We start from the raw sequence: 27,320 nt of genomic DNA, 5'->3' as shown, positions 1-27,320 counted from the left end.
TACTTGCATAGATTCTAGAGTTGCTCTATGTGTTTGTATCATGACATTAGATCAGCATGTCATAGTTTAGGAATCAGTGTCCAGTAGGCCTAATCAATATCCACAACATTTTACTCCTGATATCTTTTTACAGGAAGAATAAGCAGTAACTGACCGCTGGAGTCTTCAATCTAACCAAGGCATCATGTCAACTGAGCTTTTACAGATGTTCAAGAACTTAGAACAGAAAAGCAAACAATTTTAGCTTTGTGTAGATACACATACAGTGCACTCCCGTTACAACGAACACGGTTATAACGAAATTTCGTTACAACGAAGTAAATCTTCTGGTCCCAAAATTATCATTATTAAAGTCTATGGCACAAAATTCGCTTATAACGAACACGGTTATGGCGAAATTTCCGTTATAACGAAGTCTTTTCCGAGCGCCACAGACAAAGAAAAACAAAAGAAATGTGCTCCGTTATAACGAAATGCGAATTGCTTTCGAAAATACGTAGCGGAACAAGCATTTATAGCGTCTCTGCATGGGTGAACGCTTCACACCACTGTGTGTTCGCTCCTTGTGCCACACACACTTTCTGAGTGGATCTTGCGTTTATTATTGTAATACAGTTATCCCATCACATTTCACACAGCTTTCCAGTGTATGATGAGTATTCAGCAAACATAATATGATATATATGCGTGGTTTCCTTGTTTTCGTTATACAGTGCGTATCAAAATAAACGCAACAAGATTTGATTTCAAAATTGTGAAGATTGTGTTAACTTTACACCAAAGTGAGTAGCAACATCTTAAAACCACGTATCTCCTCTTTCCAATGATATCTTATTTATTCTTACACGGTCATGGATGGCTGAGTAATCATTCTTTTTGGACAATGGGTCAAATTGGACTTGGGACCAAGTTTAGGCACAGCAAGAATCAATGCATCTTATTAGAAATTAACTAAACAAACGGAATAATGAAATCAATTTTAATGAAATCAATGATCACAATTAATGAAATTAATGATCGCAACTTACCATTGTCTTCTTACGGATACTAGTACAATGTATCTCTATTTAACATTACATCCCATGCCCCTCAACATGGCCACCATTTCTTTCCACACTGAGATTAGCTCTTAGCCATCTCACGCACAGCCCTGAGAATCATTGCATGGGGCTTGGTGGCGTAGAGCTTCAAACTCATCAGTGATTCTTTGTCTCAGAGTTGCAATGTCAGGTGTTTCTTAATGCAACTAGTCGATCGGCTGGTGCGCCATCCTGTGCCTACCATAGGCATCTGAACACACTCCTTTGTTGCACAGGAAAATTTTCCATTAATTCAGGAATATTTCATTTAAAATTTGTAAGTATCCATTTACGTTCATATTGTTTTCAAAGAAGAAGGCCCTAGGAGCAAACCGTTTCCAGAAAGTCCAGAACAGACATTCAGCTTTTCTCTACGAAAATCGACGTCATAGTTGAATGCAGAAACTGAAACTTGGTCCCAAGTCCAATTTGACCCATTGTTCAAAAAGAATGATTACTCAGCCATCGACCCATGACCGTGTAAGAATAAATTAGATATCACTGGAAAGAAGAGATGTGGCTTTAAGATGATGCTACTCACTTTGGTGTAAAGTTGACACAATCTTCACAAATTTGAAATTAAATCTTGTTGCGTTTTTTTTTTTTTTGATACGCACTGTTTATTGTATTTGTTCGGTTATAACGAAATTTCGTTACAACGAAAGAAAACCGCCGGTCCCGAGCATTTCGTTATAACGGGAGTGCACTGTATATACATGAATGCATAGGTCTATATGAATGTGAAGACCACATTTTCGAGGCAAGATGCCTAAAAAGAGGCCTAGAAAAAGTAAGAGTGGGAATAACAATCAAGGCAGTGCCCCTTCAGGTCGTCGAAGCGGAACAGGTAGAGCAGAGGATGGAGCAGGAGGTAAAGTAGGTAAAAATGCCAGCATTTTCCATTGCATGCATAGCACCAAACTTAACATCAGTTCTTGCTGCTGTGACAAAGCCATAGTGAGTCTACTTTTTCATGATTTACTCTATACTGTGAGCTCTTCTTTTTGCAGATTTCTATTCACTTAGCCCTGAAAAGTTGTTGCTGTTGTACTTGGGCCATGGCTTAGACCATGCCTGATGATGCATGAAATATTGTATAAGACAACCAGTGAATAATTGTTAGTAATTGGAAAAGAATATTTGCATTCTTTGAAAAACATGAGGCATGTATTCAACTTCTCTTCACTTAGATGAATTGACAATCTTGTTTGTCAGCTCATGCAAGATCCAGTACCATTGCACTTGAACTAATTTACTCTTCATATACTTCAAAAGTGGACATTTTCGCATTAATAGTAATTTTCGCGCTTGGCCAGGTTAGGTGAATTTCATGTGTATTTATATTCTGCAGAATCAAAATAGGAACTTATGTATAGGAAGCAAAAACAAATTTCGCATGCTTGTATATTTGCGTGATTTGTGCATGTCATGCAAAAGGCAAGAAAAATGTCCACTTTAACAGCACGGTAATGCAAAGAAATACAACCTTCTCACCCAAATACCAGAATGAAAGTGGTGCAAACTTTGACTCCGTCTACAAGTACAGTAGTTTAGATAAAATTTTTGCAACCATGTGAGAGTAAGACTGATTCTTGGAGAGAAAAAAAGTAAAAAAAAAACTCTTCAGAGATTGGCACAGTACAGACAATGCATTATCAGTCATTTACAGCACACACTCACACTACAAACATTTACTTCATTCTTTTGTCAAGTAAAAATTGGAAAACTTGCCGTGATAATGCAGGAGTAACTAATAAAGGAAAATTTGAGCAAGTAGGAAAGGAAAATGATTGCTCTGATATGATCGAGGGGCTGAACTTCATGCTTGTTATCCCTATTAATTTCTGATCCATGTTTCTTTCTCACAATATTTAGGCTGGACAGAATTTCTGTAAGGTAAAGTCTCATTGTACAATCTCATTTCACCCCTGAGATACACCATATATTTGTTCTTATTATTTTGTTTTGCCTTTACCACCAAAGCGGGACCTGCCCCAAAGCCAACGGCTAGTTCAGAGGATGGAGGTGGCATTGTGGGATCCAGGGAAGCTGGAGGTGCTGAACTCCTAGCACCTGTGGAATTCAAGCTTGAATTTCCTGCTGAGCTAGAAAATACAGGTACAGTCAAACAGTTTCAGGAAGGGGACTACAAGAGCTAGGGTGAGGTGGTGTGGCATGAGGGGAGAGGAGGCATGGATTTTTAATCAGTGCCAGCTTGCTGGACAGTGTCAAGTCAATTGCTCAGCAAACTGGCCCAAATCCTAAGGGATCAGTCCATTCTGCTGGCCAGACTATACATTGGTCATAACAGCAATTAATTGGTAAACTGGTGTGGATTATTTCATTGCAACTGAATGACAAATTGCCCCACATCGACGTAAACATGCACTGAATTGATTAAAGTTTTAGTAGTATGTAACCATGACGGAAGAAATCATGGGCGTACATACTCGAGCAGGATTCAGGTCTATGACCTCCTGATCTCTGGACAGGTGTCTTATCCACTAGACCATCAAGCTTCTGCTCGACAGTCGGTGCTGGTTCTGATCCTTGTTGGAAAAAGAAAAAAATGACACGGAAGAATTTCATGAATTTGGTGTGGATTATGTTGGACTTTTGTCTTCCCAGGTTTAATATGTACCCATATGCTACATACTTGTTGTGGAAGCAGGATTATTTGGGCTGTATGTCCAATACCTATCCACCAGTGAACAGGTATTCAGCGTTCTTTACTCGAAGAGAGTCTTGAGGTTAAAGGCATAATTTACCATTTGCAGATGAAAGCATTAGTGCTTTAAAATAGTTCTAACATGTGAGTTAGGGATAGAAACAACCACTGTCAAAATTTGAATCCGTATAATCGATGTTAAGTGTTGTTAAATACACAAAATGTGAACAATAGTTATAATTAAAATGTTTCCAGACTATACCGTATACAGTTACGGTTTACTGAGAAAAATCCTGATATCTCCTTATATTTTAGGTTTTATTGCAAATATTTCATATGGTAGGATGTTTTATGATACAACAGACCTACACATATGCATCAAATGTGATATCTTGAACATTTTTGAAATCACTGCTCCCAAAGGTAAACTGGACCTTTAACATGATTGTAGTAAAACTGAGTATGTATGACCATGCCAAGAATATCTAATTAGATTCAAATTACATAGTATGAGGTCAAAGGTGACCAACTATTGTGAAATGCCATCGTCATTCCAGCCATGGTTGTTTGTTTGTCTGTTTGTCTGTTTCTTCAGAAGTGACAGAAATAGCCCTGTGGAAAATCAGTGAGTACATCACCCATGAACAGTTCACACAATTTGCCCTGTCTTTGGGATGCTCTGCTAGCAGCATTAGCAATCGACAGTGTGAGATGGACAAAGGCATCAGTGTTGCAGAGGTTGCATTCAAGATTCTTCATGAGTGGGACCAGAACCAAGTGAAAGGGCAGGCCCGCTTCCTGTTTGACATCATGGTCCAGAAACTGAGAATCGACAGGGACTTATTCATGTCCATGTGTGAGTTAATTAATTTTTGTCTTGTCCATGTATAGTGAAAGCAGGACATACGTGTAGGCAGGGCTGCACACTGGCGCCGGTCCGACGGTCCCAGACTGGTAAAGGTCAGTGTTGGGCCAGTAACTTTTCAGGAAATCCCCAAGTTACTGGTCCTACATGACCAGTAAAAAATAGCATTGGCGGGGTCAGTAGAAAGAAAAAGAGCAGCCCCGATCAGGAAGAAATTAAATGCAATATATCACATTGTTCAACAAGTTTTACGCAAGTTTTTTTTTTTTATGTCTGCCAGTGCAATTTGTACAGTATGCATATTAGTTTTGAGCATTAGCAGTCAACGAGATGGTTATTCGAGCTTGCTTGCGCATTGGCGCTGCTCACGCACTGCCATGCCATGCAATACATGCTAAGTATACTGTACAATGTAATGTACAATGTAACTGTTGTGTTCGTTCGTTTGCTTGCGATCGGCGATCATGACAAAAAAGGAGTATTGATAGAAGCGCACACATTTCTGTGGTTATTTTACTCATGATTTTATAACGCAAGATCCAATGCAGCATGGCATTTGACATGTTGAAACTAATTTACTTGTTCCAATTTTTAATAAAACTTAGTAAAATTTTAGTAAAAAAATATTCAGCAGTAAATAGATCTGATCGCATTCATTATCATTTAACACATTTCACAAAATGAATATTTTCATTCCTTCAGAATGGTATCACAAAGAAGATAGGTGCCAAAAGGATTGTGAAATCGGCCCTGCTGTGTACTTTTCAAGAATGCATGCACAAAATGTGAAGATAATATAGGGAGAAAAAAAATAATTCTTGAAATCATCGCAGTCCCACTGACATTTGAGGTAGTTTCGGCCCAAAAAGGAACATGAATTCGGCCGCATTATACACCTTTCAAGAACGCATGCACGAAATACGAAGAGATTATCAGGAGATGAAGGACACATTTTTCAACCCCTTATGGTGCGTGCATCATAAAAGATTACAGCCGAATGACAATTCATGAAATCAACGCAATCCTGTTGAAATTTGAGGAAACAATAGGCGCAAAAATGATCTCGAATTCGGTCCTGCATGCCACGTGTTGGTCATCAAAAATGCATGCACAAAAAAATGCGAAGAGATTATCTGCAGAAAAATAAAGAAAGCATTTTCAACCCTTCTGATGCGTGCATCACAGATGATTACAGCCGAAGTAATTCATGAAGTCGTCACAATCCCGCTGATATTTGAGGTAGAAATAGATGCAAAAAAGGATCATTAATTCAGCTGTGTCGTAATGTACGAAATGTGAAGAGATTATTGGGAGAAAAATAAAGGACACATTTTCAACCCCTTTTGGCGTGTGCATCATAAAGATTACAGCCGAATAATAATTTATGAAATCATCTCCATCCCATTGAAATTTGAGGAAACAGTAGGTGCAAAAAGAATTTCGAATTTGGTCCTGCATGCTGTGTATTTTTTTAAAAACGCATGCACAAATGTGAAAATTTTCAGGAGAAAAATGAAGAACACATTTTCAATCCTTCTAGATCTTGTGTGTGCATCACAAAAGACTACAGCCAAAGTGATTCATGAAATCATCACAATCCCGCTGATATTTGAGGTAGAAATAGGCGCAAAAAAGGATCATGAATTCAGCCGTGTCGTACCTTTTAAAAAAGCGTGTACGATGTACAAAGAGATTACCGGGAGAAAAATAAAAGACACATTTTCAACCCCTTTTGGTGCATGCATCATTTAAGATTAAAGCCGAATAATAATTCATGAAATCATCGCAATCCCATTGAAGTTGGAGGGAACAATAAGTGCAAAACTAATCATGAATTTGGCCGTGTCGTATATCTTTTAAGAATGCATTTATGAAATGCGAAGAGGTTTTCGGGGGAAAAAAAAGGATCGCAAATTCGGCCCTGTGCATGCCGTGTACCTTTGAAGAACGCATGCACAAATGCGAAGAGATTATCGGGACAAAAATGAACGCATTTTCAACCATTCTGGTGCGTGCATCAAAAAAGATTACATCCAAAGTAATTCATGAAATTGTCACAATCCCACTGATATTTGGGGTAGAAATAGGCGCAAAAAGGATTGTGAATTCGGCGCTGCATTGTACCTTTCAAGAATGCATGCACAAATGTGAAGAGATTATCGGGAGAAAAATAAAGAACCCCTTAAAGGCGCGTGCATCAGAAAATATTACAGCAAAAATAATTCATGAAATCATCACAATCCAGCTGAGCACCAAGAGTGTGAAATATGCAGTCTAGTTAAGTAATGCATGTTACTGTACGTGCGCCAATGTTTAGAAAAAGTCACAAACACATTTGATACAGTCTGATTTTGTTCATTATCCATGTGACACTGTAATTCACAAAGAAATATTCAATTCTTTTGAAATGGTTCTTTACACAAAGAAGAGATAGGAGTACAAAGTATCACAAATTCGACCCTGCAGTGTACTCTCAAGAATACATACAAGATATGCGAAGAGATTTTCGAAAGAAAATTAAAGACCGCATTTCAATCCCTTCTATTTCTTTTCTTCTTCTTCCTTTTCGTATCAAATCAATTCACAAATGATTCCTTTTTTTTCCTTCTCAATGTAATGATCAATAAAGGCTTTCCTGTGCAATAAATAATGCAAGTTTACAAACAATTTATCTGTAAAATGTACATTTTTTTTGGGGGGGGGGGGTGGGGTAATAGTAGTCGACAAAAACATGAAAATTAGTTTGCAAGTCATTTAATGATTTTTTTAGGTTGTTGTTGTTGTTGACCAATAAATTTTCTGTTCGGACCAGTAAAAAAATAAAACGGGGTATTTACTGGTCCGACAGAGACAGGTCAGACTGGCAGAAAAAATGGGTTAGTGTGCAGCCCTGTTGTAGGAGTCACTTATTTTTCAGTTGGCAGCAGCAGTGGCGGCTGTGGTGTCGCCGTCATCAGAGTCGTCAATTTGGTGTCCTCTCTCTAACTTTCCACAGCTTTGAGCTATGACTGCCAAACTTACACTACAGTTTTGCACCCTCACCTAAAGATGCTGGTCAATTTTGAATGTATGGGTGCAGTCCAACAAGCTCAAATGTCAGAAGGTCAATGAACTTGCCTTGATAACACTGTACTCACAGCATTGTGGGGTACTCTCAGTAACTTTCCATAGATTTGAGTTATGACCACCGAATTCATACCACAGGTACATCACCTGAAGAAGCCAGCTACGTTCAAATATTTTTGAATTATGATAAGGTTAAAGGTCAAACGGTAAATGAACTTTATGTGATAAGCACAAAACACATAGTATTGTGGTGTACTCTCAAAAAATTGCCACAGCTTTGAGCTGTGACTGCCAAATTCACACAAGGCAGATGTATTATGTTACTATCGTCAAGATTTTTAGGGTTTGTAATAATCAACAATTTGCGAATATTTATTTGTCTGAAATTTGCCGTGGTGAATGACAGTTGCCGCCTCCCAGGATACAGTGTCTTCCTTATTTGAAACAAAAATTGATCAACACCATGCTGATTGAAAATAATCAATGCAGAAATTTAGAGTTGTCGGTAAGTGTGCATGTGTGAATTTGAAAATTGAGAATTAGACTTTAGACATCATTATTTGCTAATTTGATTGTTAACCCGTTGAGGACGAGTCCCGAGTATACTCGGGCAGGTGTCTGTGGGAAATGCGTGTTGTAGCAAAATCAGTCCGTCCTCAACGGGTTAAAGATATTTGATATGAGTTAATTGTCCACATTTTGTGTCCGCAAATACCATTTGATGTTGTATGTGAAAAAAATGTCAATTATTTTGATATCATAAGCTGTACTATTTTAAATTAGGCAGAGAGGCTTTCGCTTGAGGCATAATGCTTTTGGGTTGTCTGTCCGTCCATCCATCCTTGTGTCTTTGCCTATCGACTTTTGGGTGCACATGCTCAAGGTCAAAGGTCAAAGTCAAATGCTCAAAATTTTCCCTGTAGTTCCCCTATATCTATGCAATGCCACAAGTCATTTTCTTGAAACTTAGTCTTTATGTCTACAACCCAATAAAGATTCTCTAGAGAGGTCATGAGGTCAAAGGCAACACTGGCACTGATCTGACGGTCCCTGACAAGTAAAATTCACTTTCTGACAAGTCACTTTTTATGCCTCCGCAACGAAGTGGCCGGAGGCATTATGTTTTCGGGTCGTCCGTCCGTCCGTCCGTCCGTACGTCCGTCCATACGTCCGTCCGTCCTGTTTTGTTTTTGTTGATATCTCAAGAACTGTGTGGTGGTTTTACATCAAACTTGGTATGAGGGTATATCCTTGGGGGATAATACTTTGTGTGGATTTTAGGGTCACAGGGTCAAAGGTCAAAGGTCACAGGTTATTTTGTGAAAAAAAAATTGAAATTTCATGTTTTTCTCCATATCTCGCAAATGGTTCAAGGTATCTTCATGGAACTTAGTATATATGCTTGTACCGATGGGCAGTGATTATCTAGGGAAGTTGGGGGTCATGGGTCAAAGGTCAGGGGGGTCAAAGGTCAAGGTCAATTCCTCAAAATATCACTACTTTCCTTAAAATGCAATATGCCTGAAGGTTGTTTTTTTTTTTAACTTGATATATGGCATGTATTACCCAATATATATTTTTGGGGAAGTTTCTTGCCAAAAGGTCAAAGGTCAAAGGTCAAAGGTCAAGTGAAAGTGCTGAATTGCACTTTTTCCTCCATATCTCGAAAGTAACTCAAGGTATCATCATGAAACTTCCATATTTATGCATGTTCAACCTAACAGTGATTCTCTTTGGAACTGTGAGGTCAAAGGTCAAAGGCCAAGTTTAGATAATGCTATTTTCCCATTTGATACTGAAATTATACTTTTTCTTAATACCTTGAAAATTACTCAATGCATAAACTTATAAAAGGGTCAAAAGTCAAGTAAAAATCATCAGTTCCCCAAATATCTGCACTCTGACATTTTAATCATTCATCCAATTGAACCTAGTTCTAGGAAAGTGAACATTCAGCACATTTGTGTCAAACCTGTCATTTTAATATTTTGCCAATTGTGTGAAACTGTCATCACACATTGTCAAGACATTGTACTATAGACCTATTAGGAGAACCATGCATTATGGTGGAGGCATATCAGTAGCCGTAGCGATATATCTAGTTCTGGAATGGATCAGTAAAAAATTGAAAAACTGGGTACCGACTACAATGGTGTAGTAAATGGTCTGACAGATAGCCAGGTCGGACCAGTAGAAAAAATGGGTATTAAAGTGTTCGTCCTTGTCAAGGTCAAGTGAAAACGTTTAAGATTTCCCTTTTTAATGCCACCGCCCTAAGGGTACTGGAGGCATTATGTTTTCGGGTTGTCTGTCCGTCCGCACGTATACAACTATGTAGATCTGTACATGTCTGTCCTCATTTGTTTATGTGATAACTTGAGTAATATTGAGTGTAATTTTACCAAACTTGGTCCAAGTATGAAGTATTATGGGGCAATTACTTTATTAGACTTTACACGTAGGTGAAATTGGCCAGAGGTCAAAGGTTAAGGTTAAATCATGAATTTGTATCCATGTAAAGGATAACTCAAGACTGGATGAAGTAAATTTCACCAAACTTGGTCCAAGGATGATGTATGATAGGGCAATTACGGTATTAGTTTTTGAGTGACATTTGCCAAAGGTCAAATGTCAAGGTCAAACCCTAAATTTATCCATTTCCCCAATACCGTAACTCAAGACTGGATGGAGCAAATTTCACCAAATGTGGTGTAAGGGAGACGTATTATGGGGCGATTAAGTAGTATTTGAGTGAAATCGGCAAGAGGTCAAAGGTCAAGGTCAACTCCCAAAGTTTATCCATTTACGTGACAAAGCATTTGTCACCAAACTTGGTGCGAGGATGTATGATGGGACAATTACTTGATTTGATTTTGAATCAAATCGGCCAGAGTTTAAGGTCAAAGGTCAATGTGAAATCATTCTCCATACCCTGAAAATTGCTCATTGCATGAACTAATAAGAGGGTCAAAAGTCAAGTAAAAGTCCTCCAATGCCCAAGTACAGTGCACTCCCGTTATAACGAACGTGGTTATAACAAAATTCCGATAACAACGAAGTAAAAATTTGATTATTTGTTCAGTTATAACAAACTTTCGATAACAAAAGAGAACAGCCGGTCCCGAGGATTTCGTTATAACGGGAGTCCACTGTACCTGCACTCTTAGACAATATAGCCATTTATCCAATTAAACCAATTTCAAGGAAAGTGAACATTTAACACATTTGTGACAAACCTGTCATTTTAATATTTTGCACATTATGTGAAATTTTCATCACACATTGTCAAGACATTGTACTGTAGACCTATTAGGAGAACCATACAATATGGTGGAAGCATACCTGTCGCCATAGTGACATAAGCTAGTTATATATGTTCCTTTTCATCAATTTTTCATGTGCAGTATCCAAATATGAGGGATTTTTTTGTCTACATTCTTTATAGGTAATCATAGATTGTTTAACAAGATTGAATTGTTGTCATCATTGCAGTAGACCACACAGAGATTGCAAAATACTTTTAGTTCTTGTAAAGATATTGACCATCATGGTGAGTTCTATATCGACAATGAGGAAACAAGTTAATCTTTTGAAAATCTTTTGAAGAAATCGTAGTAAGGTGTACAACGTTTTGCTAATTACTGCTGAGCTTTGTCAGGTACAATGAGACATGATGGTGCATGTACACAGGTTATAGCGTGCATGCGAACATGGAGGCCTTCAAGGAGCCAGCATTGGACAAATGTCCCAAGACCGCACCAAGGATCTGGAACCAGTACGTTGATGATACCTTCATCGTCACCAACAGGGAACACGCTGACAAACTGCTCCAGTTCATGAACAGGAGGGAGCCTTCTATCAAGTTCACCTCATGGCATTAAATGAAATGGAGTCTTGCTTTCCTTGACACCCTAGTCCACAGGGGCGCAGGGGGGAAAGCTGAGCACCACCATGTACAGAAAGCCTACCCACACAGACCAATACCTCGCCTTCAACTCACATCACCCAGTCTCCGCCAAATGAGGAGTAGTCAGATGCCTCTACGATCGAGCCAGCAAGATCATCACTCGACTGTTAGGCACCTGAGCTGAGAAGCGTTATTTGCGGTCAGCATTGTCAGCCAATGGCTATCCCAAATGTTTCGTCGACAAGGCACGACTGGCAAGAAGTCCAAGTGAACAGGACAATGAGGAGTACAAGTCCACGGTTGTCCTTTCTTATGTGGAGTCAATTGCTCCCATTCTCAGATGCTGACTGGCGAAACACAACATCCGTGTCATCTACAAAGCCGACACCACCATCAGGAATCACCTGGTTCGAGCCAAAGACCCGATACCACCCCTCAGGAAAGACAGAGCAGTCTACCGAATACCCTGCAGATACTGTGGGAAGAGTTATATCTATATAATACATGTATATGTGTTGGGGAAAGATTAGCAGAACACCGGTGAGATGTCATTAACCACAAAATGGAGGCATCTGCAGTTAGCAGAGCATGCATGGACTGCCCAACACCACTGGGACTGGGTGGGTGTGAAGTGCATAGACACAGCAAGACAGTGGTACACCAGGAGAGTGAAGGAATACAACTCATTGAAGACAACATCAACAGAGATGTTTGCAGTGGATTTGCCCGAGTCATGGATGCGCTGCACTTGCACTCACCAATGCACAGTGCACAAACCCGAACCACTGAACCAGGGTGGCAACTAACAGACGCACGATGGCACACTGCCCGACCCATCCCGGGGGGAGGGAAGCTGCCAACTAGGACCACATGAACATTATAAACAGCGGTCACAGGATGGTGCACTGCCCGGCCCATCCTGTGAGCCAGCATGCTGCCAACTAGGTCTGCATGAACTCAGCAAACAGTGGCCACAGGAGGGCGCACTGCCTGACACAGACTTGGGGACTACTGCCACATCCATATGTCGTACTCTATAACCTGTGTACATATATGCATAATACTATAGCTTGTTCACATGCCCACCATGTCTCATTGCACCTGACAAAGGTCAGCAGTAGCGAGCGAAACGTCGTACATCTTTAATACTCTGATTTACTTGTGAGACAAAAGAATAACTTGTTTCCCATCATCATAGTTGTAAAGTTGCTGCAATAAATGTGTAGTGAATATGAATTTAAAGCAAACAGAGATGGGGCATCAGCAGTTTACAATCATATCAAGTTTCCAGAAATTCCCTGAGGAAGGGTTTTTTTTTTTTTTTTTCAACAGTTACCATAATCACATTCATGGGTTATCATGTGCGGCCAATTTGGGAAAATGTTTTGATGAAGGAAAAAAAAAAAGTTATAACCATGCTCAAAATTGTTTGAATGTGCAGGATGTAAGAAAGAAAGAAAAAAGAAAAATCCAAGAATGCTTTGAGAGAAGGATTTCTCTCTGAGTGTCTGTATTGATCATTATACTGTTGCTTTGTATGCAGTTGAAGAAGAGAACTTTGTACGGGAATCTGAGTGGTCTAGAACTTTGGAGCAACGCCAGCTGTTCGACGTTGCTGAGGATGTCTCAGTTGACAAGTACATCCCGGTAGGGTTGAGACTCTCTCTAAAGTACACCAAACTTCAGTCATTCAGACAATGGAAGAACCCAGATTATGCAATGTATGACATCTTGTGCGATTGGCAGCAAGGCTTAGCATCAAATGTGGACCAACCTGAGACATTGGCTCGAGTCTTGGAAGCTTGCCAACTCAAGAAACTTGCCCACTCTGTCAGTGAGTTAATCCTGGTGTTCTTTTTCAATATGTGAAAATTTTGAAAGGTCCCATCATCAAATGTCTAATTTCTAATGATTATAATACAATTTATCATTGCTGCTTGAAAAAAGAAAAAAACCCAAAACAAAACAAACACCTAATCTGGCAATCTGGAAGATGTGGCTGAGTAACAAGTGACTTCATAAATTTATGTTGTAAGTACAGTGTACACTATTTTTTTTTTTCTTAACTCTTTAATGTGCCATGATGTAAACCCCATGTGTGCCACATTATTCTGGGACAGCAACTTAGTCATACTTTTGGGAAACATTCTGCTTTTCAAATCAGTGTAAGTTCAGTAGATTTTTGCTACCCTGGTCATGTAATGAGCAAAGTTGTAAAGAAATAAAGAAAATGTCAAGCTTTCTTTAGATGTAAATTGTGTGACAAATTATGATTGTTTTTCTTTGAGTTGCTATATTATTGTAGGGGCTTGCCTTTTGTACACAAAACAGTGTATGAAACTTTAAAGGGGAAGGCTAGTAACTGATCAGTGGGAATCAGTGGAAATGCTGGGAGATGATTGTTCCAATCCTTATGGGATTCATTCAAGAGTTCATTGTATATCTATTGTTGTGTGAAAATGATTTGCTTCGGAACGGTCTCATATTCAAGTAATGTGCAGATTAATGCCCCGTCACTGACCAGGGACGCTAACCTGGAAGCATTAAACTGCACATTACTTGAATATGAGACTATTCTGAAGCAAATCATTTTCACACAACAATAGATATACAATGAACTCTTGAATGAATCCCATAAGGATTGGAACAATCATCTCCCAGCATTTCCACTGATTCCCACTGATCAGGTACTAGCCTTCCCCTTTAATAGAATTTACTTGCAAATCCACTCGGAAACTCCATTTGCTAGCCAGTCACCACATAAAGTGCCACCAACATGTGACAGGAATGGAATCGCCAGAAACCCTTTCATTGTACTGTGGTATTTGGCTATTTTTTGATTGGTTTGGGCGGCTTTGTGCGTCTGAGCAGAATATGCGAAGTCGGCACGCGGTCGACTGAGTTGGGCGTGTGAACGTGGCACATAAAGAGTAAATGAGCACTTGGCAGTTCTCGCATCTTACCTGTAAACTTAGAGCTCGTTCCAAGAAAGCTGTAGCAATATAATCCCCCTTTTTGAGGTTGAATGAAATGTTGAGAATTTCTGTGGTGCAAAGGATTGAGTGTTTGACTTACAGCAAAAGAATTTCCTTGTTAACTCTAACCAGGCCAGGCTTTTTGAGGTGTTCTGTGGGCGGGGGAAGGGTTGATTAAACCAAACCCTCCTCCCCCCCCCCCCCCCCCCCCATACATTACTTGTCGGGTAATGTACCAAAATATTTTTTTTTAAGTGAATTTTTCATTTTTAAAATATTTTCTATTAATGCATAGTATGTATTCTATTGTTTTATGAATTTCTTAAGTATTTCCTTGTTTTTCTACATGTACCCTTGGTTTTTCCTGTTTTTTTCCACAAAATTTATTACAGAACCTATTTATAAGCATAATAATGCTAAAATTAATTGATATCAGCCATTGAAAGTTAAAATAATCATATCTTTTTGAATAAGGTGAGAAATCTATTTTCATGGATAGACTTTGTAAATAAAATCACATTTTTGAGCCATTTTCGGTCTGACAAGCATGTATAAAAGGTCATGCAGCATTGTAACGGTAAGTCAGATTTTCACGAAAATGGTGTCATAAGATGTGGGAGACTTGAAAGTAAAAAGCCAGCGAGCAGTGCGGTCATTAAAAAAAAAAAAAAAAATTGTTTGCAATACACCAGGGATCTCGTGTAATGTGCATGTATGCTTGTTTCAACATTCAAGTCATATTTTGAATTCTTCTTTATGATCTGAATCTTATATTACCATGTCATGTGTTTCTTGATTTTTTTTTTTTCAAGCATGTATCAGCTATGCATTTGGGACACAACATGAAGTAGACGGAAAAGTTCTTTTAGAATGATCAATGTAAAGATGCTCATAAAAAAAGTTTAATTTCTTTTATTGCCAGCTTAGATATCTACTTTCACATCATACAAAGTGCAGCACCTACATTGTATATAAAACAAGCAAAACAAATCAAGCTGTTTTGTAATTGTGAATGGTATCAAAAAGGTCATTGTTACATTACACCTAAAGTAATAGATAAAAGGCAAGTAGCATTGCTTTGCATTTTCATATTATCCATTTAATGCATTCCAAATTACTAAGATGAAGATCGCTATGGAACTCTAGAATGTACAGTGGTAACCTTGAACCAGGAATTCCTTGGGACTGTTAAATTTTCATTCAGTTTATCAAGTTTTTGTTTCATCATTAGTCAAGAACAGTTATTATTAATTGTTAATTTATTATAATTATTATTATTAAAACTTTTGGATCAAAGAAAAATATTGTCGTATCACTTATTTTGCAGTGCCAAAACTTGCTTGTGCATTGTTTTTGTTGTACTGCTGATTGCTGAAGTAGAAGAAGAGATTATCAAAGCAGTAATCATGACCTTTTTGTCATCTTTTCGTATACAGGACGCAACCACTTGAGTGTCATCAATGCAGAGAGGTCCATGGTCATTGTACCACCACAGCCCCCACCTGACATGAGCCAAGCAGAACAGAAAGGTTTGCATCTCAAGATATTGTAGTTGTTGTATTTTCAATGTTCCCAAGTAATTTTAAGTATGCCTGGGAGGAAGGATGCTGAGTACAGTATTTTTATGCCTCTGCCACGAAGTGTTGCCGGAGGCATTATTTTTTCAGGTTGTCCGTTCTTCCGTCCTTCCATCCTTCCGTCTGTCCGTCCTTCGTCTGTCCATAATCAATTTTGTGGACAGCATAACTAAAAAACTATTTGAGGTATCCTAGTAAAACTTGGTGTGTGTATGTATGAGTGGGCGAAGTTGTGCCTATCAACATTTGGGTACACATGCTCAAGGTCAAAGGTCAAGGTCAAATGCTCAACATTTCACTATTTCCTCCATATCTATGCAATGCCTGAAAGTATTTTCTTGAAACTTAGGCCGCGTTCATGCGAATTTCGTAGCCAGAATCACAAACATTAATCAAGATTCAAAACGGCGTTTCAAATCACGGTCTCAGCGGAAGAGCGTTCATGTGGGCTTTCGCAACCCTGATTCTGGCTCTGCTCATCCTTTGCCATTGCGCATCGCACTGCGCAGTTTGACCTTGTCTCTGTAACTCGAGCCAGACCTCCTTATGCCAACTGATCAGTCAGTTCATTATAGGCCTTTACGTTTTTATTTCAGTGAATACTTTCCAATAAGCTGTGGCATTCAGGCTCTGCCCACAGATCAAGGAATAATCTTCATTCTTTGTCTCTCCAATTGTTTCCCTTGGTAGACACAGCGCTGCAGCCATTACTATTATCAACTCAATTGGAGAGTAATTACATGTATTATATTAAACAGCTAGATACTAGCATAGAATCGGTGTATGGCGTTGATGGAAACAAACAAGTGCAAGTATGGTACCGAAACGCACAATTCATAAGACGTACACAAGTGCGTCAACAGAACAAGAAGCTGTGGGATACCCCGTGAGACACGCATGCGCACAGCGCACAATGACGTCATAGAATCATGATTGAAATCACGGTTGCGTCCATGTGGTTTCTACGATCATGATTCTGGCAGAATCATGATTCAAAACGCCCTTTTTTTCCGCGTTTCAGATTGGCGTTTTGAAACGCGTTTAAATGGAAAAATCGCATGAAAGCAAAGCAACTAAACATGTTTAGCGACTAAATGTGTTTAGAAATGCAATTCTAGTTCCGCATGAACGCAGCCTTAGTGTATTCTTGTACTACCAAATGAAGATTCCCTAGACAGAGTTTTGGGTCATGAGGTCAAAGTTTAAAGGTCAAAGGTCAAGTGAAAATGCTAAAATTTCATTTTTTTTTCTCCATAACTTGGAAATGATTCAAGGCATCTTCGTGGAACTTAGTAATATGCATGTACTGACTGGAAGGGATTATCTAGGGAATTTGGGGGTCATAGGGGGTCAAAGGTCAAGGTTAACTCCTCAAATTTCTCTTTTTCACCTCATATTTATGCAATGCCTGCAGGATTTTTCTTAAAAATTAGTGTATGCATGTATTACACATAAGAGATTCACTGGGAAGTCTTTTGCCAAAAAGGTCAAAGGTCAAAATGTCAAAGGTCATGTGAGAGTGGTAAATTTCACTTCTTCCTCCATAAAGTGACTCGAGGTATCATCATGAAAATTAGTACATATTAATGCATGTTCTGCCTGACAGCGATTCCATTGGGACTATTAGGGTCATAGGGTCAAAGGTCAAGGGTCAAAGGCCAGGTTAAGATGATAACAACTTTCTATTTAATACTGAAGTTATACTTTTTCTCCATCCCTTGAAAACTACTCAATGCTTATAAAACTTATAAAGAGTAAACAAAAGTCAAGTAAAAATCCTTAAATCCCCAAATACATGCTTTCTTTAAAAATATAGCCATTCATCCAATTAAACCTAGTTCAAGAAAGGTGAACGTTCAATACATTAGTGACAATCGTAACAATTTTTTTGCTAAGTATGTTAAACTGACATCACACATTGTCAAGACATACTATAGACCTATTAGGAGAATCATGCATTATGGCGGAGGCATACCAGTCGCCATAGCGACATTTCTAGTTCAGAACTAATATAAAAAAAACCCATTGATGTTTATACATATTGTCTCTCTGCATATTTTTTTTTCTCCATCATATTTTTCTCCATATTTTTGTTGCTACTAGTGTTCCATTGTGATCTTTAGTGCACATACCATGGCAGCATTGCCATTACACTTTATAGCTTTTCGTCTTGAAGAATTAGAGACATTGGTTTAGCAAGACATGTATCACATATTACTTTTCGTGTCATTACTTCATGTGCCATTTCCTTTACTAAGACTACTCCTGTGCTACAAACTTCAATACTGCCACCACTACTCCCATTTGCTTCAAAGTTAAGTGATAGCTTTGAAAATGGAACACAATTTCTAATTTTTTGTCTGTCTTCTTTGCAGATTTACAACTGTTGGTTAGTCACAAAAATCCAGAGGTTCAGAAGAAAGCTGAAAGGAATGTGAAGAGCCTACTACTTCCCACACCAGACTCTCTCCAGCCTCAGGCTAGTGAGGTTAGGGAGTCTTTGTTGCAGGAAATGTGGGATATGTGTGATTGGCTGAAACATAATGCAGACCGTATTAGGGCCATTCAGAAGGCAGTGGGAAGGCCGGCAATGTATCAGCTGACTGGATTCACACTAGACTCTATCCATCTGTCCGTGAGGGTGTATAGTGATGAAGGATACAACGTCCTGATGGATGACATTTGCAATGGTTTGATTGGTCGACAGCTGGGTGATGCACTCATCCCACCAGATGCCCGCCAAGGGTTGCCAGATAGCATCTCATTTGATGTTACCCTGGAAGAGAAGGGTTGGAAAGGTGTCACCCAAGTCACTCATCCATTATCCCAAGAGGAAGGATCCAACATGGATGCATTGAGGATGCCATCACTCATTGATGTTGGTCCATCACATGGACAAAGAAAGGATGAGACACAAGTTCTGGCGATGGTGTCATCAGATGTCAACCCAACCAATGCATCCGAGCTTGGAGTTGATTCATTGCATCATGGTTCTTCAACTGTCAAGTCAAGGACACAGGAAACACAAGAGGTGCATGGTATAGGAGAAGAAATGGCGATTGCAGAGGCAGAGGTTGCAGCCACTGCAGAAAAGAAAGGGACCAGACATGCTGCCACTGAGAGAGGTAAGTTTGATATGCATCCTTCAGCAGCTTTGTTGCAGGCTTATGATAGGGAGTGAAGGTAGATTGATTTGTTATTTTTGACCCTGCACCACAAAACCAACAAAAAGTCGCCCGACATGGATTTTCGGTTAAGGGCAGATTCTGAAAGACCACACTCTAAGCTTTAAAAAGATATATAATTCAATTCAAATTGACTCCAATAACCTACCTAAATACTGGAAAGCAAGCACACACTCTAGAAAAATGTGAACTGAGAAAAGACATTCTGAAGCACAGGGTATATTCAAGAGCTTCTTTACCAAGCCATGCTGGCTGTGTGGTGAAAGGGAAACACAAGATGTAAACCACTGGAGCAACAACAATGAAGGGATAATCAGATTAAGCTGAAATTAAGCATGTACTATTAGCACATTCTGCCCATGATTATTGCTAACTTTCAAAGCAGTAGCTATATCCTTTCAAAAGTTATTAGACCTGAAAGTGAAGAGTGTGCAAAGAATTTCAAGACATAATGAACAGCGGCCTCTGATCATTCTACTCTTCCCCCAAAAGGGTTGTAGAAAAACTGCTAAAAACACACTTTCCCATTCATACCTAAACTGAAGAATAATGTAGAAGAAGGAAATCTCTTTCAGAAAATATGAAAAACTCAAGATTGACTTGGTTGAACCAATATGCCTTTATTGAGTCCTCACTTAACCCTAACTAGGCCGGGGGGGGGGGGCCTCCGAGGCCCCCCCCTTGACGTTCCGCGCGATGTATCGCTAACGTGAAAAGCTATCGCCGCGATGTTTCATGACTTTTTTCTGTCGAGTCTCCCGCATCTTTTGACACCAAATTTGTGATGCCCGGGCGCGCCGTTCCGACGTTTCGCATAAATATGTACGTGAATGTCAGACCAAAAATTGCTCAAAAACGTGAATTCGTGTACAATTTCAATGGAAACTGTGCTTACAGTCAAATTTCATAAAAGCATGATTATTTTGGGGTTTTATTGATTAAAATCAATTAATAACATATTTTCTTGTTCGGAACAATGTCGCGGACAAGTCTCATCAAAAAAACAATGAAAAACATGAAGTCGAAAAAACAAAGAAATACATAAGAAATTCATAAAACAATAAAATACTTAAGAAATTTTTTTGGATGGCTCAATTTTTTTCTCTTATATTTGCTTAGGACACTAAAGAGAATATTTACACAAAAAATGTGCCCATTTTGAGCTTTATTTAGTGATTTATACCAAATTGTCTGATTTCATGCATCATTATGCATAAATTAGCATAATTTAGCGTAAATGATATTTTTTTTTAAATCTAACTTCGTGGTACTTTAGATTACATCATAGGCAATGTGTGTGCCAATTTTCGTCGCGATCGCGCGGTCGACGGCCGTGATCTGGAGGGGGGGCCTGGGAGGCCCCCCCCCCCCCCGGCTCTATGATCTACCTAAATAGCCCGGCCTAGTTAGGGTTAAAATCAAGGGGTGCGACTTTTTGATTGTTTTGTGATCCACGGTCCCATTTAATTATCATTGTCACTTTGCTATCTTTTGCTGTACATCATTGAGCTAATTTAATTGTTGTTACCAGTACCAGTTACTAGACTTTTGCCAAATATTCAAATAGTCAATTGTCAAATAGTCTGGAATTTGTAAAAAAAAAAAACAAAAAAAAAAAAAAACAAAAAAAAAACCAACAACCCAAAAACAAAAACAAAAACCAGAAAAAAAAACCAAAAAAGCAAAAAACAAAACAAAACAAAAAAAAAAAACACTTGCTATTATGCAGTATTGTAATCAGTGGAGAGAGTACACAGTTTATGAACTTTGCTACAATGACATACTTAGCTGTACTAGACCCAAGGGGTACGGACTCGAATGGTCAAATCTGAAAAAAAGAAAAAAGAAAGAAGGCTCAAACATATTCCTTGCTGACCTAGAAGTAGCATGCCTAAAAGTTATTCTAGAGGTGAAGAAGGTTAATTTTTCATTACAGTGGTATTGATTGTCCATTTGTTGGGGAGGTTGATCTTATTTCATCAATACTCCTTAGAAAGCATCCTTATCAATACAAGATAAAAATGGCTATGTAGGTATGAAGGAGAAATTACTTTCCCTTTCAAGTCCAAAGAAGTTATCAACTGTGAGTGACACTCCTGAAGTGACATTACATTACAAGAAGGCTACATCAAGATTGAAACCGGTTTGAGAGCGTAGGTGAGCATCAAACTCTCAAAGACTATCCTTTGTGATATAAAATTCATTCTTTTCTCTCTTTCAAGGATTTTTGGTGCATAATGGTACGTAATCAAAACTAGATCACTTTTTCTCTCTACTCAGGATCACAAGTTCTGAAAAAAATGGAAGATTGGAATGAAGAAGAAGTGAGTGAATGGCTGAAGACTGAGGTTGGTATTTCAGATGGGAAAGTACCTGCTGGTGTTGATGGTTACTTGCTGGTGAGGTATGCAAAAGATGAACTCATGGAAGATTTCAAGCAGCACTTAAGTACAGCACAGTGCAGAAAAATTCTTTACAAGCGTGAAGACACACTGCAGAGAGAAAAAAATCTTGAAATCACTCCTAGTGCAAGTGTTCCGCCAGTCTCACTGTCAACCCAGCGCCATACAGCATCATCTCCTCCAGTGGCTTCTCCCAGGAGTCTGCAGGAGGCGGTTGATACCCAGCTCCTGCAAGGGATGTCTGCCCTGAGCCACTCACTATCCTCTCCAGAGCAAACACCTTCAGAGTTAAGTGATGGGTCCATAGAAATCCAACATGAAACTGTAGAACTCACACAACCAGCCCCTGTAGAGGAGGAAGATGATAGTGTGGGGCATGATGCAGGATTCTCCAGGGAATTGGATATTGGTAGCCAAGATTTTGAAGCACTGTCTATTGGCAAAGTGGATGTGGCATCAAAGGAACCTTCATCAGCAGCACAGTACAAGAATTTTGATAGAGAGCAGACACACCCAGCAGTGAAGCCAAGACTGCAGGATTTTGGTAGTGGAGGAGACACTCGGCAGAAACTGGCCAAGCTCCTCCTAGGAACAGATTCAGGAGAGCTGGATTCTTCATTTTACCCAGTTCTTGTTGTAAACACACCAAAAGCAGAGCTGAAAACAAAGTGTAAAGAAAAGTTTGGCTTTTTGTCAGTTGTCAAGTGGAATGTCATCTTTGACTGTGACCCAGATTCTAACAAAACTGGTCTGTGCCACTTTGTGAATAACAGGGTGTCCATGAAGATCTTGCAACCAGATGATTTTGTTAGATCTAAAGATATTGATATCATACGAGAGGAAATTGACTTTCCAGAGGTCCCAGTTTGGGTTTTTGCCAATGGGAGACTAGATGTCTGTGAAAGGAAAGAGCCTAAGTTAGATGATATAGACTGGATAAGGGAACGTTCCAGTGCAATTCTGTCAACAGTGAGATTCTTCTCAGATCCAGGCGTCATCCCCCCTGGCAGAGCAGTTGTTATCTTCCTCCTCCTGTCTGATGCTGATATTATGGTCATGTCTTACATATTCCGAGAATTCTACACATCAGACTCTTTCAAGAGCTTGGGACAAATCACTGTCATTGCAGAAAGTGAGGACCTCATACAGAGGTGGGTAAACCATTTGGAGAGGGAAAAGCTTGTGACCAGCTCTGACATGAAACAGAGATGTCTCGGTGGAATCCCCTGGGAAGAGGTCAGCTCCTGCATGCTGCAACTTCTGGGTTCAAGTGAGACATGTCTCCCAGAGCTTCCAATGACTCCCAAAGGCAGCTGTCCCTTGATGAAGAAGCATCAAAGCCAATGGTCAGATATTTCGGTGTTAGCAAGAAACGAGTGTGAGAATACATCAATGAATGAGAGCAACCAGAACTTTGAGGAATTTGTTCAGAAAGCAGAGGCACAATTCTATCAGGGACATGAAGTTGACTGGTGGAACTTTTACCTGTCGGAGAAGAAATTAAACAAAGGTAGAGGCTTCAATCAGGTCTTGCAACGTGAATGCTACAAAGTGCTCCGGAGTCATCTTCTAAAGAAACTGGCCTCAACTCGTGGAAAAAAGGTAGATAACATTTCCATGTTGACGATTTTCCATGAACCTGGAGCAGGTGGTACAACAGTAGCCAAAAACCTCCTTTGGGACTTTCACCGACAACACAGATGTGCCATTGTGAGAAGGGTAACACGTGACACAGTCCAACAAATCATGGCATTTCGCCGATATGGATATGAGCACTCCAGTGATGCTGGACCTGTTGTGCTCTTTCTTGATAATGTTGATTCTGAGAGCATGCGACCTTTTCTTTTCAGTCTTGAAAGGGAAACAAGATATATCCAGGATGATGGGCTAGTTTTTGTTCTCATACACTGCAAAAGAGCGAATAACCCTGAAGAGCTGTACAAACATGAAGCAAACAAGCCCTGCATTTCCGTACAGCACAAACTTACGGAAGCAGAGAAGGAGTGGTTCACGCTGAAAACAGAAGATCTGGAAAAGAGGAGGATTTTCAGCGAGGAGAAGTCTCCTGAACTCCTTCTGGCTTTCATGGTGATGAAAACTGAGTGTAATCCAGAGTACCTGAAGAAAGTTGTGCAGGGTATTCTACCAAACATCACAGAGAACTCCCCAAAAGACCTGAAAAATGCTGTAAACCTCCTCAAGTACATTGCAGCTGTTCAAAGTTACCATCCAGACTTTGCCATGCCAGTGTCAGCATGTGATGGCTTCATGCAAAAGCAGCATCGTATGTCTTTGACAGGAGGGCGCCATCAAACCTATCAACCATGGGAAAAACACAAACCGAAATTCATGGATCTCCTTCTCATTGAAGAGTTCATCCAGGACATAGATGGTTGTGTCAAAGGTCTTGGAATTGTACACCCAACCATTGTGACGGAGGTGATAAATCAACTTAGTACTTGCTTCAGTCAGACACCAGCTGATATGATTTTGGAGTTGATTGAGAAATCCTCCATTCTTGACACCCTCTCCTACAGCAAAGGATACATCCAGAAGGTGTGCAGAGATTTGATGGTAAGACGAAAGAAGAAGGAGTATGGTGATGATCACGAAACAGTCTTTGCCCCATTCATCGAGGATGTGTGTAGGGAAGACTGTGCAAAAGCTTTCAAGATCATGGAGGTTGGTATGAAAAAGTTCCAAGACCCTTTCATTGCTCAGCAGAAGGCTCGTTTGCACAGCAGATATGATGATCCTGAGAAGGCAGAAGAAGCTATCAACAGGGCCCTTGATCTCTTGGACAACAATTCCTATATCTGGGACACAAAGGGAATCATTCTTCGCAAGAAGATGATGCATTATGATAGAAGAGAAGGGGACGAGCACATTAGAGATGAAGAGATGAAGGAGATGTTTGTGGTTTTCAATGATGCTTGTGCAGCATTCCAAAGAGCTCAAAGAGTCATGGAAGGTGAAATCTTCCGTGGCAACTATGCAGGTTTTGTTAATGAGATTGACACAGTTTTCAAATTTTTGGAAATTGTGAGAAAGAGAGTTGTACCATTCTGTCAAGGGACTGCTGGAATGGAGCAATTGAGAAGATATCTGACAACAGAATATATTCCACCTGAACTCAAGCTCCCTTCTCTCCTAGATCACAATGAAACCATGAAGGAACTATCTGACAGAGTTGACAAAGCATTGGATCGCTCAACTGACTACCTTGTTCAGTGTGCTCAACAGCGCTTTGAAACCAAACAGTATCACATTCTTGACAGCAAGCTTGAGCGAATCTATGTGAACAGGATCCTCTTCTTTGCACAGAAGCCAAGATCCCTCAGAATAGCACAGTATCCTAGTGAAACAGCATATGCCATGCGACGTTCAGAAATCAGACACATGAAAGCTGATGGCTATCAGCAAATCTTTGAAATGGGATCTAAGAAACTGGTCAAAGAATTAAGGCAAGCTAGAGATCTGTTGAAGAAAAATTTGGGAGTGCCCTCAATCTTTGATGTCAAGAACTTTGTGTTTGTTTCTTTTGCTTTGTTGGTCTTTTGTGATGAGGACTTCAATGAAAATGAAATGCAGCACTATGTGAATGTACTGAAGGGGATGGAAGAGAAGGGCGGAGGATTTTATGGTCTCTTCTTTGAGATGCTGTTGAACTGGCCTGGTAGAACAACAAGAGAAGTACCCACACAAATCCAGGATACCGTGCGAAAGTTGAATGACAGGTGGGCAGAAAGATATAGCAATAAGCTTGGTGAAGAGTTCCAACACAACATCCGCAGTAGGTCCCGTCTACGTCAGAAGCCTCAGCCTATGAAACCAACAACAGAGTTCTATCTAGGCATGTCCAAACATAAACTGGTCCACCGGAAGGCTTTTGGGAGAATCAGTTACTCCATATGGAAAGAAAAGCCTGTCAAAGACAATCTTGCAAGGCTGGAAGGAGTAATAGAAAACAAGTTCTATGTCATCTACAAGCATGAGAGGGCTGAACCGGTGAGAATTAGGCTTTCTCTTCCTATTCAGGGTCTGCCCAGCCAGGAGCCAGTCAACTTCTACATAGGCTTCTCATTTGGAGGACCACTGGCATATGATGTCACATACAAGGACCGTGTAACACGCTTCATTGCAGGAGAATCATGGGCAAACTACCCTGCCTATATATATCAGATTGGTGACCCTGATGATAAGGCAATGGTTGAGTTGGAATAATGAACAAACTCGTCTGATATGTATATTAGAGAACTTGTATACTTACACTCACTCACTGGGTGTTGTTGCACATGTGTATCTGTTGCTGTGGATGTCAATGGGTATAGATAACTGTATGGTTCATGCAATAAGAATATGTGAGGCTGCTTTGCACGCAGGTCTATATCAACCACAGCCCCACAACAATTGGAGAAAACCTTATTGCCCCACCCTGCTGGGGCCACTGTGTGTCTTGAATTTATATAGGCTAGATCACTTTGACAAGGGACATCCCACTCATTTAGATGTAAGTTAAAGATGCATACACTGTATGTAGGCTACATGGAAATAAACTTGGAACAATGCGATATCATGCAACATCAAAACATGAAAGTGAACTTCATGTATGAATGATGTGTCTTAGCTTTTTATGCGTACAATGTATATTGATAACTATGTAATCTATGGTGAACACCATATGGTGAAACCTTGTGTCTTCAAAATCTGTTGCAGTGATGTGAGATTTTATCTCTATAATGCATATAACATTTGCTACATTCACCTTTGACTTTCCATATTCAGGTAATCATGACTGAAATTCAAAGTACAGGTGAACCTTGTTATAACAAACACCAGTACAGTGCACTCCCGTTATAACGAAATGCTCGGGATCGCCAGTTTTTTTTTTTTTTTTGTTATAGCGAAATTTTGTTATAACTAAACAAATACAATATATAACAAAAACAAGGAAACCACGCATATATCATATTCTGTTTGTTGAATACTCATCTTGCACTGTGCAGCTATGTGAAACAGGATTATACACTGTACCTTTTAAATTTTGTGTGGATATTACATTAAAGAGAGCATAAAATTGACGGAAACTGTGCGTGACACATGGAGTGAACGCACCCTGATGTGAAGCGTTTGCCCATGCTTGTTCCGCTACATATTTTCGAAAGCGATCCGCATTTCGTTATAATGGAGCACATTTTTTTTGCTTTTCTTTCTTCATGGGGCTCGGAAAAGACTTCGTTATAGCAAAAATTTCGCTATAACCATGTTCGTTATAAGCAGATTTTGTACCATAGACATTAATGGCGATAATTTTGGGACCAGAAGTTTTACTTTGTTATAACGAAATTTTGTTATAACCGTGTTCGTTGTAACGGAAGTGCACTGTGCAATAATTTTGCATTGGCAGGGGCGTCACCAGCTTTTTTTCAAGGGGGGTGCGTTTTGACCCTAATGTAACGAGATTTTTTGGACAGACATTTGGAATATAAGAAGCTCTCAATCCCTAGACTTTTACTGTTTTTGAGGGAATCCAAGCGGGGAAAGGGCACCGGCGTAGCTTGGATTTCATCTTGGGGGGGGGGGGGGGGGTGTTAGT

The 27,320-nt window shown here is 39.6% G+C and overlaps 1 protein-coding gene across 1 annotated transcript; it reads left to right on the top strand.

Annotated features, from left to right (window-relative positions):
• The first annotated feature begins 1,844 nt into the window (after positions 1-1,844).
• Positions 1,845-25,948, top strand: LOC140242465 (sterile alpha motif domain-containing protein 9-like). The gene is made up of 8 exons (XM_072322197.1): positions 1,845-1,959; positions 3,063-3,197; positions 4,343-4,603; positions 13,129-13,419; positions 15,997-16,089; positions 18,513-19,262; positions 21,603-22,206; positions 22,273-25,948. Exons 1-8 carry the CDS (start codon positions 1,845-1,847, stop codon positions 25,946-25,948), a joined length of 5,925 nt encoding a protein of 1,974 aa, XP_072178298.1.
• Positions 25,949-27,320: the final 1,372 nt, after the last annotated feature.

This window comes from Diadema setosum, chromosome 19, assembly GCF_964275005.1.
Source record: "Diadema setosum chromosome 19, eeDiaSeto1, whole genome shotgun sequence".
Taxonomy (NCBI): Eukaryota; Metazoa; Echinodermata; class Echinoidea; order Diadematoida; family Diadematidae; genus Diadema; species Diadema setosum.
Note: the sequence above shows the minus strand (reverse complement) of the source record. Positions and strands in the feature narration are given on the sequence as shown.

Excerpts from the sequence above, each read along its gene's own strand:
- LOC140242465 (XM_072322197.1), top strand. The coding sequence starts at position 1,845 with ATGCCTAAAAAGAGGCCTAGAAAAAGTAAGAGTGGGAATAACAATCAA. Across the intron at positions 16,090-18,512 it reads GAGCCAAGCAGAACAGAAAG|ATTTACAACTGTTGGTTAGT; the intron begins GTTTGCATCTCA and ends TCTTCTTTGCAG. Across the intron at positions 19,263-21,602 it reads ACATGCTGCCACTGAGAGAG|GATCACAAGTTCTGAAAAAA; the intron begins GTAAGTTTGATA and ends CTCTCTACTCAG.